Raw genomic sequence first — 10,000 nt, 5'->3', positions numbered from 1 at the left:
GAGAATATATAGGGAATATGCCATACTATTCGGTGTATTTGTAGGGAAAGAGAAAATGAAACTTAACCAGAGAGAAGGACCCAATGTATTACTGTCTGGTCAGTCAAAGGTCCCTATAATTCTCTAGCGGTATTATCTCAACGGGTAGCTGGTGCCATGGCCAGCTTACCAATTACCTCTACAATGGCTGAAATGCAGAAAAGTGCTTGGTAAGTTTGTACTGAAAGGAAGAAAGGTTGGATTGGTGATCAACCAGCGAAAGACTGAGGTCATGACTCCAGACTCAGAGTGGTAATCAGGCGAACTGCTTTATCGGAGAAGTAATATTACTAAACTCCAACTCTTTCAAATATTTAAGAACCATCATTACTAGCATTGGATCACTAGTTCTAGAATTCAAGGAGAGAATAGGGTGGGCAGAACAAGCAACGGGCATCCCTAAAACAGTTTGGAGGCCAAATCAAATATCAGTTCACAGCAAAATCAAATTGTAAATTTCACTTGTAAGATCGATATTAACTTCTGGGCATCAGGCGTGGTACAACACTGTAACAACTTGGGCAAAATTTCTTGCCTTTAAGAATAAAGAAATGAGAAGGAATTTGGGAATCAAATGGCGGCAGCATATAACACATGCCGCAATTTGTGAGGTGGCAGGGGTGTCCAATGTGAACATTATAGAGTATTAAGATGAAATTAAATGGGGCATATTTTTAGGAGGGAAAATGTGTTAGCCCAGGATGTACTTGAATGGAAGCCGCTGGTCAGGAGAGGACATGGTAGACCAAGAGAAACATGGATGTTGATAATGTGAAGGAAGATTGGATCCGAGAATTGGGTTGAGCTCAGAGTGCTGGCACAGAAAAGATACATATGGCGTGAAATTATTGAGCCCCTATGCATCCCTTGGGTGCTAGAGCATTAAATAGTAATATTATTATTATTATTATTATTATTATTATTATTATTATTATTATTATTATTATTATTATTATTATTATTACTTGCTAAGCTACAACCCTAGTTTGAAAAGTAGGATGCTAAAAGTATATGTGTATGTATGTATGCATGCACATACGCATATATATATATATATATATATATATATATATATGTATATATATATATATATATATATATGTATATATATATATATACTGTATATATATGTATGTATGTATATATATATATATTATATATATATATATATATATATATATGTATATATATATATATATATATATATATATGTATATATATATATATATACTGTATATATATGTATGTATGTATATATATATTATATATATATATATATATATATATTTATTTATATATACTCACACTCCTTTTCCATTCGAATGGATGATAAACGCCAAGTCTTTTTAGATCGGTTTATTAGCTCTATGACCTTCACCACTATGACGTGGCCCTCCGACATTGAATGTCTAACATATACGTAATTCACTGACTGGTTAACAGAAACGTTCAGAAATCCACATATCTTTTACCAGGCTGGTAGCCTAATGGGTATAAATAAATATGGCTTATCTTTTTTGTAAGGATTATATTTATCTTATTTTTGTTTGGATACTTTATTGGTATATATTATGTCGATTGGTTTATTGTTAGAAGAACTATCTTTTTTAACTTGATTGTCAATACCCTTAATAAAAACTACATAATGCTACTTAACTCTCCCATGAGAGCAAGAAGCTATATATTTATAGGTGTATTTATTATTTGTTAGCAAATTTCATTTTTATACTTGGTAGATATTACATGGTTACTGAAGAAAATTTTATATTTTCATATGAGAAAGGGGAATGAAAATGTATTTTCGATATTTTTATTTTATCAACGGAAACCCTCAATATTCGAGTTTTTTGTGTTGTTTAGTTGGAAAATTAAATCGTATGACATATTTGGAATCCAATATTTGACAACTATCGAATGTCGATCTCGTGAGAAACTCACATGGAAAGAGGTCTCTTTTAGCTGGTCTGATTTTCCGAGGTCCACAAGAAGCTGCTTACTCTTTTCAGCACCTTACCAACCTTATTGGTCTGTGCTGGTAAAAATATGGCTGATTTAAAGAACCCAATTAATCTTCTTGGAAAGCATTGAAATTTATCATTTTCCAGTGCTATATGAAATTTTGTGACTAAGAATTAGTGAGGAATTAGCGTGTGCATTGTTTGTTCTTGTAGACTTTCTTAATAAAAAGAAACGTATGTCACTTTTCCACTGCTAGATAACTCTACAACATCAGACCATTTGAAACCTTTTTCGTAATGTATGTGACTTTTTGAATATATGAGGTAAGATGCAGTTAAACATGTTTTATGGAGTGGCGGTATTTAATTCATTTACACCAATTTACAATAGTTTCAAGTTTAGGAATGACAACACTTATTGGGATGCAATTATTGTAATTCTATTGTATCATCTTTACCGTGCACTCTATTTAATGCTTTTTTTTTTGTCAAGTTTTTCTAGTTTATATATGAAAGATTAATTTTGATGTTTTTACTGTTCTTGGAATAATTTATTTTAATTGTTCATTACTTCCCTAGAAGTTTATTTATTTCCTTATTTCCTCCCCTCACTGGGCTATTTTTCCCTGTTGGAGCCTTTGAGCTTATAGCTTCCTGCTTTTCCAACTAGGGATGTAGTTTAGCTAGTAATAATGTTATAGGATATGGGTCTATTAAGGTATCTTCCATTTATATATGGAATCAGTTGTTACCTTACAATTGTATAAGGAAGAAACCAAAATTCTAGATTGTGGAGTACCACTGCATCCAATCTATAAATAAACAATGGAAATTGAAATTGCGTATATTGATGTAATTCTTTTACAATATTAACATACAATTAATTTTGATTATCACCGCGTTGCTATGAATTAACAGAATGTCGAAAATTACTTTCTGCTTGCAGTATACATTTTATATTCATGAAACAACTTTCATGTTGAATTGAAACATATGAAGGACATAATATGAGAAAATAAGACCATTCATTCCTAGGCATAAATACAAAGGAGATGTTTGTGCACAAACAAAAAATGACTGAGAGTGAAATGGTGCCCTATAAATTTTCCCAGCTTCCGCATTGCTGGCCTTTGTCAATGTTGACCCCCTCATGTATTGTGTAGCATATTTCATCCGTTTGGATGATTGACGAGATTAAGCATGTCAAAAAGCTTAACGAAACCAAGGAGTACCGTTTAATGAAATGAAGAAACTAAGAAAAGAGCTTTTCTTTAAGGGAACACAAAGAGGAAAAGCGGATTAAACAAGAGTTGTTGTACTGGAGAAGAGGGATTGAAAGGAGAAAGGAATGAAAGAGCAGATGTTCGTGATACTAAAAGAAGTGATAAATACCACCGCCCCTACCTGAGAGCGCCTAGCAGTGGCGGGGAGGGGCGGGAGGTGGAATTTATTGAATGATTGAGTGACTGGGGTTTATCATCTGGGAGTTTTAAGGTCATTGTTATTGGTGTGGAAGGTGGATCCATTGAGGGCTAGAGGTATTGTTAAATCTCTCTCTCTCTCTCTCTCTCTCTCTCTCTCTCTCTCTCTCTCTCTCTCTCTTCAGTAGTTTATAGTAGTGGAACTAATCATTACAGTAGTAATATATATATACCCATCGCTTTATACTATTATGCCAACACTCGAATATTATTATTATTATTTGTTAAGCTACAACTCTAGTTAGAAAAGCAGGATGCTATAAGGTCGAGGGCTCCAACAGGGAAAATAGCCCAGTGAGGAAAGAAAATAAGGAAACTACAAGAGAAGTAATTAACAATTAAAATAAAATATTTTAAGAACAGTAACAACATTAGAATAAATCTTTCATATATAAACTACAAAAACTTTGATAAACAAGAGGAAGGGTAATAAGATAGAATAGTGTGCCCGAGTGTACCCTCAAGCAAGGGAACTCTACCCTCAAGACAGTGTAAGACCATGGTACAGAGGTTATGGCATTATCCAAGACCAGAGAACAATGGTTTGATTTTAGATTTGAGATCTTTAAAACATTCGAGAGAGCATTCAAGATTTTGTAAAATAAAGTAGAGGGTAATTTTAATGCAACAGTGACTCTTGTAGTGTCAGTTACTTGAAACATTCGACTATAATTTTGTTTGCTCACTTTCTCGGAAGGAAAATAAGAAAACTCAAAAGTAATTTAGGTTAATTTCGATGTTCTGAACAATAGTGCAAAACTGAATGAACATTTAATGAAGCCATCCAAGGTGTTCAGTAGGTTGTTGTGTATGGATAAGAATAAAAGGGGATGGGTTGTATTCTTTTTACAACAAGAGATCTATTTGAATAGAATCCCATTGATCGAAACTCGACCTAGTGTTGCACTTTCAAAGGCCCGAAAAAATTTACTTGGATTTCTAGAATTAGAAAAGAAGAATTGCACGTTAGCCTAATAGTCATAGCTTTTGATACTGTAATGAGTTTAGCAATACACATCTTGACCTTTACACGACCATCGATCTGTGACAAAGGTTATCTTCATTGTAGAGAAGGTAGAATGTTTTAAGAGCATACTGCAAAGAATTTGGATATATTATGCAAAAGACAACATCTTTTATTACAGTTTAATTTTTGTGAAAAGCCAAATATAGCATTTTATTTTAATACATCATTATATTTTCTAACCCAAAGAGTCATTTCAGAATCGTGATCAGCCATTACAAGAGAATTGTAATGGATCCTTGATCGGAAGTGCCAGGTCGTCTAATAGGCAACAACCTTGGATGCTGGCTTACATACATTCCCATACAAACATGTATTTTCCCGGAGGAGTGACTCCATGAAGGTGTTACTTTCCTACTTACAGAATTATTTCAAGATGATATTTGGTTGCATGGTTATGTGAGGAGATGCAGCACTTCTGTAGACAGAGCAGTTGCATCTTGATAGTGACTCAATACACTGATATCTCATCTCTTGCCTGTTGGCTCCAAGCGCCACATGGGCAAACCATCTTTACTAATAGTCCAAAATCCAAATCAAGTGAGTAATCTCACGACGTCGTGGGTTATAAATGTCTTCTCTTTACTTGGGAAAGTCAATTAGGAGAGAGCCAGGCCTCTTTCATCGAATTCTTCGGCAGTCCCCTGAAGCGGACCGCCTGTTAGGTCTTCCGGGTTTTTCCTTGCCATGTGGCTTTGGGTGACGTGGTCATTGTACCCTTTGACCCTTGCCCAGTCTTTCATCTTGTTTTGACCCTTGTCCAACCCTTCATCTCACCTTGATAGATTTTTTTCTGGGAAAGCTCTTTAGTCCTCATTTGGGAACATCTTATGTCAGAAAATTTTAGCTCTGCGCACTCCATCATGGCTTATTACTATAGCAGACTAACTGGCAGTTTTATGCAATTCAGTACAAATGTCAATAGACAGTGCCTAAACAGTGTCTCCTTCAGCCAGAATTAAATTGAACCCGGACGAGGCGAGTATGAAAAGGTTTGTTACCGATAAAAATTAAGGCAATGTCATGCGGAGGATTATATCTATATTAATTTGATTGTTATCTATTCAGTTGTTTTGTTTTACTTAAACCATTTTCACTTTCTTTTAAGGCCCCTTTTATCTTTCCTACCTTCACTTCCTCTCAATCTCTCTCTTCCTGGTTTGTGGAACATGCGAGGCAGTGTTGTTAGGGATTTGAGTTGGATATAGGAGAGCCCAACTTCCTGAAACCTGGGAATTGTCAACATTTTTCAAATATTTCTTGGTCATGGAGAGAAAAAGGGAAAGTGAGAGACGAACGTTGTTTCTTTAACACGAAACTTGTAATGTACTGTGGCTCCACGAAACTCGCAGTCTAATACATCTTTAGATTAGTGAAATACAAGTCCTTGTCGTATTTATATTTGTTTGTGGAATATTTGTTTTTCTCGATTAGAATTTGTTATGCTTTAGACTTTGCCTAGAATGATGGGCACGTATACAGTAAGAAATTAATTACCATATTAGAAGTCAAAGCAAAATAATTATTTATTTTTTATGCTTTCTGTTTTCAACAACCCTCTCTGGCTTTGTACATACATACTTTACACACACACACATATATATGTATGTATATATATATATATATATATATATATATATATATATATATATATATATATATATATATGTGTGTGTGTGTGTGTGTGTGTGTGTATGTATGTATGTATGTGTGCGTGTGTGTGTGTGTAAAGTATGTATGTACAAAGCCAGAGAGGGTTGTTGAAAACAGAAAGAGTAAAAAATAAATAATTATACACACACACACACACACACACATATATATATATATATATATATATATATATATATATATATATATATATATATCGTTTCAGATCATTACTTTTCTCTTTGAGGGTTGGCTTCAATGTGGTAGCATCTCATATTTTTGCACTGGTACCGTACAGGAATAGTAACCCCTGGAGGCTTACATGTAAACCATTCGTTCTTTTAATTCAAATAACTGGCGTATCGTTAAACTCGATCGATTTTAGCACTATCCACCAAGATAGCAAAGTTGTGGTAGACTTGCATTTCCTGGCTCGGTAGTTCGAGCTCCACTCAAGTCGATACTTCCCTGTGGTGTCAGCAAGCTCACCGTTCTTGCTAGGTATGGATTGGGAAGCTGGATGGCGGTTTGGGAAGCCTATAGGTCTAAGAGCTTATTCGTCAGCTGTCATTACATGGATCTCCCTAATCCTAGCTTGGGTGAGAGGGATTTGGCTGCTTATCATATACAGTATATATATATATATATATATATATATATATATATATATATATATATATATATATATATATATATATATATATATATATATATATATACTAGGTAGTAGGTTAGCCAGGGCACCAGCCATCTATTTATTGAGATACTACTGCTGGAGAGTTATTGGATCCTTTAACTGGCCAGACAGTACTACAACGGATCCCTCTCTCTTGTTCCGGCTCATTTTGCCTTTGCCTACACATACCCTGTATAGTCTGTCTAATTCTTTCTACATTCTCCTTTGGCCTTATACACCTGACAACACTGAGATTTCCAAACAATTCTTCTTTACTTAAGGGGTTAACTACTTTCCTCTTGGTAAGGGTAGAAGAGACTCTTTAGCTATGGTAAGCAACTCTAGTCTTGGGTAGTGCCATAGCCTCTGTATCATGGCCTTTCACTGTCTTGGACTAAAGATCTCTTGTTTGAGGGTGCACTCAGGCTCACTGTTCTGTCTTATTTCTCCCTCCTCAGGTTTTTTTAAGTTTTTATATTTTATATATAAAAGATCTAATTTGATGTATTAACTGTTCGTAAGATATTTCATTTTGATGTTTATTCTTTCTCTCGTAGTGTGTTTATTTCCTTGTTTCCTTTCCTCACTGGGCTATTTTCCCTGTTGGAGCCCTTGGGCTTATAGCATCTTGCTTTTCCAACTTGGGTTATAGCTTAGCAAGTAATAATAATAATAATAATAATAATAATAATAATAATAATGATAATAATAATAATAATAATAATAATAATAATAATAATTTACAGTATATGGCAAGTTTCTATGTTTTCCTTTTAAATCACACGCACCAGCATAACCTATATATATATATATATATATATATGTTTATATATACACGTGTATATATATATATATATATATTTATATATATGTATATATATATATATTTATATAAAAAAATATATATATATATATATACACACACACACATATATATATATATATATATATATAAGGCTGTACTAGAAATTGCTTGTTGTGATTTATGAATTGTAAATAAACATAGGTCATCTAAAGAAATTAAAAAATTTTCGTTTAAAAATAAAAGTCCCTGAGAATGACACAATGAATGTTTTTCATTTATATAGTACATAAGGACTAACATATTTAAGACGATGGTTAATTGAGATGTCTGGTGATGTATAATTTTTCAACATCTGCTATTAATTAAACGGAAACCTCCTCCAATCTCGACGTTGAGATGTATCTCTCATTTCCCTTTTTTTCTGTTTTTTACGACTCGTTCGAAAAGGAAGATGAGGTGGATGGGAAAATTAGTTCCAGATTTTTTAGAAAATGGGTGATATTGCTCTGGTTATGGAAAGGATTCTACTTAGATCCAGCAGTTGTGTTTTTTTTATAGTTTTCGCTATAGACCGAGAGAGAGAGAGAGAGAGAGAGAGAGAGAGAGAGAGAGAGAGAGAGAGAGAGAGAGAGAGTTTGTATACGATAAAAGTGAGCTTTCTCTCAATAATTTATTTTCCCCAACGAGAGCAAACAGATATTGTTATGTTGTATTTGCATTAAAGGGCATTGTGTCATTGACAACATGCTCCCCTCCTCTTTCCCCGGTCTCTCCCAGTCGGTGCCTTCGTGTTTCACTTGCTGAAATATGTCTGCTTTCAAAATTGAAATACGATGCTTCAAAATATGGAACACGCTTTAAAAAGTGGAATATTTTTGTCTGGAGAGATTGGAATATGGTGGGTTTCAAATGTTGAGCTATGGCTGATTTTAAAATTTAAAATCGGATTGAATCACTTTTAAAGCTAGAATTTGACTGTTTAAAAATTTGAGTTTGGGTGGATTACTTTCAGTTGAAATGTGATTGGTTTTAACACTTGAAATGAGCCGGGCTTTAAAAGATGAAAAAGAGTAAAAGGAATTTTTTTAAAAGGTAAAATGCTACTAATTGTGAAGTTTAGTATGCACCAGGCTATAGAATTGCTTGGCTTAGACATTTGATAAAAGATTGGCTTTAAAAGTTGCTTTCTAACGTGCTTACTTCTGAAAATATAACTGGTCTTAGTATTTGCAATATAACAGGCTGTAAACAATGCAATATTTCTGGCATTCGGAATTTAAATGGATTATCAATGTTGAATTGTCACTGTCTTTAAACGTTTAAATGGGACTGGCTTTGAGTATTATGGTATTCAAAGGCTTTAATGTTTGATGGGATGGGCTTTAAAAATGGAAATATGCTGGTTTTAGCATTTGATGTCTGACTAGCATAATAGTTAAGATAAAGCTTGATATACAGTAAGTGTTGAAACAGCATGAAATATAGCATGTCTCCGAGATTTGAAATGTGACCGACTCAAACATTTGAAATAAGGCTAACTTTAAACGTTGTATTGTCATTGTTTTCTGGCGTAATTTAACAATAAACTCTCTATTAAGATGCCATGAAATTTGAGACGAACATGCCAATAGTCATTGCCTCATCCACATATTGATGGCTGAATCAAGGATAAACTCCTTCGGCAGAATATTGATATAAGGTTTCATAGATGCTTTTCCAAATGATGATAATAATAATGATAATGATAATAATAATAATAATAATAATAATAATAGTGATGATGATTTTATTATTATTATTATTACTGGCGGCTCTTTTAACGTTTTCCTTTTCATCGTCTGTTCATTGGTGGGCTGGTTCATTTGGATTGCAGGTGTTTGTGATAAACAGCTGTTGGCGACGGGATATGAGTTCATGAGGTATTTCCCATTAGCTTTGTATACTGTTGCTATTACTTCTACAGCTACTAGCAATGGTGGTGGTAGTGTTTCTTTGTCTCTCTTAACTCTTCCTATGGTGATAACGTTGGACCAAGTGTATTCTAGCGGAGACAGTTCAGTTGGCTAAGTGTGATGATTCTTGTTGCTCTCCCACGGTCATTTTGACGTGAGACAATATTTTTATGTGGACTTGGAAAAAGCAAGAATTTCGTGACATATTCAGGTCCAAAAAATATAAATGATTCTGAAAAGAATATTCGCTTTAAAATCAATCTTAGTAGGTGCTTATTCTATATATTTCTGTACGAAAAAGTTATTTTATTAAAGACAAATAATCTAGAATTTATGGCGTTGTGTAACTGCGCGAAACCCAGGATAACAATGGATAACTTTTACTGTTTGGCAGTAGATGAGGTAAGTCTCTCTC

At 33.8% G+C, this 10,000-nt stretch overlaps 1 protein-coding gene across 4 annotated transcripts in view; it reads left to right on the top strand.

Moving 5' to 3' along the window:
* LOC137642636 (FERM domain-containing protein 4A-like) overlaps positions 1 to 10,000 on the top strand; it is an 807,510-nt gene that overhangs the window by 300,601 nt on the left and 496,909 nt on the right. The window contains exon 1 of one of the 4 annotated variants that reach the window (XM_068375380.1): positions 9,904 to 9,987. The exons of the other annotated variants lie outside the window; for them this stretch is intronic. Coding sequence (XP_068231481.1) covers positions 9,919 to 9,987 — 69 coding nt within the window. The 5' untranslated portion in view covers positions 9,904 to 9,918. Of the gene's footprint in view, positions 1 to 9,903; positions 9,988 to 10,000 lie in introns of those variants that run through there. 4 annotated transcript variants of the gene reach the window in all.

The sequence above is a fragment of the Palaemon carinicauda genome, chromosome 6 (assembly GCF_036898095.1).
Source record: "Palaemon carinicauda isolate YSFRI2023 chromosome 6, ASM3689809v2, whole genome shotgun sequence".
Classification (NCBI taxonomy): domain Eukaryota; kingdom Metazoa; phylum Arthropoda; class Malacostraca; order Decapoda; family Palaemonidae; genus Palaemon; species Palaemon carinicauda.
The sequence above is the reverse complement of the archived record's forward strand: the minus strand, read 5'-3'. Positions and strand labels throughout refer to the sequence as shown.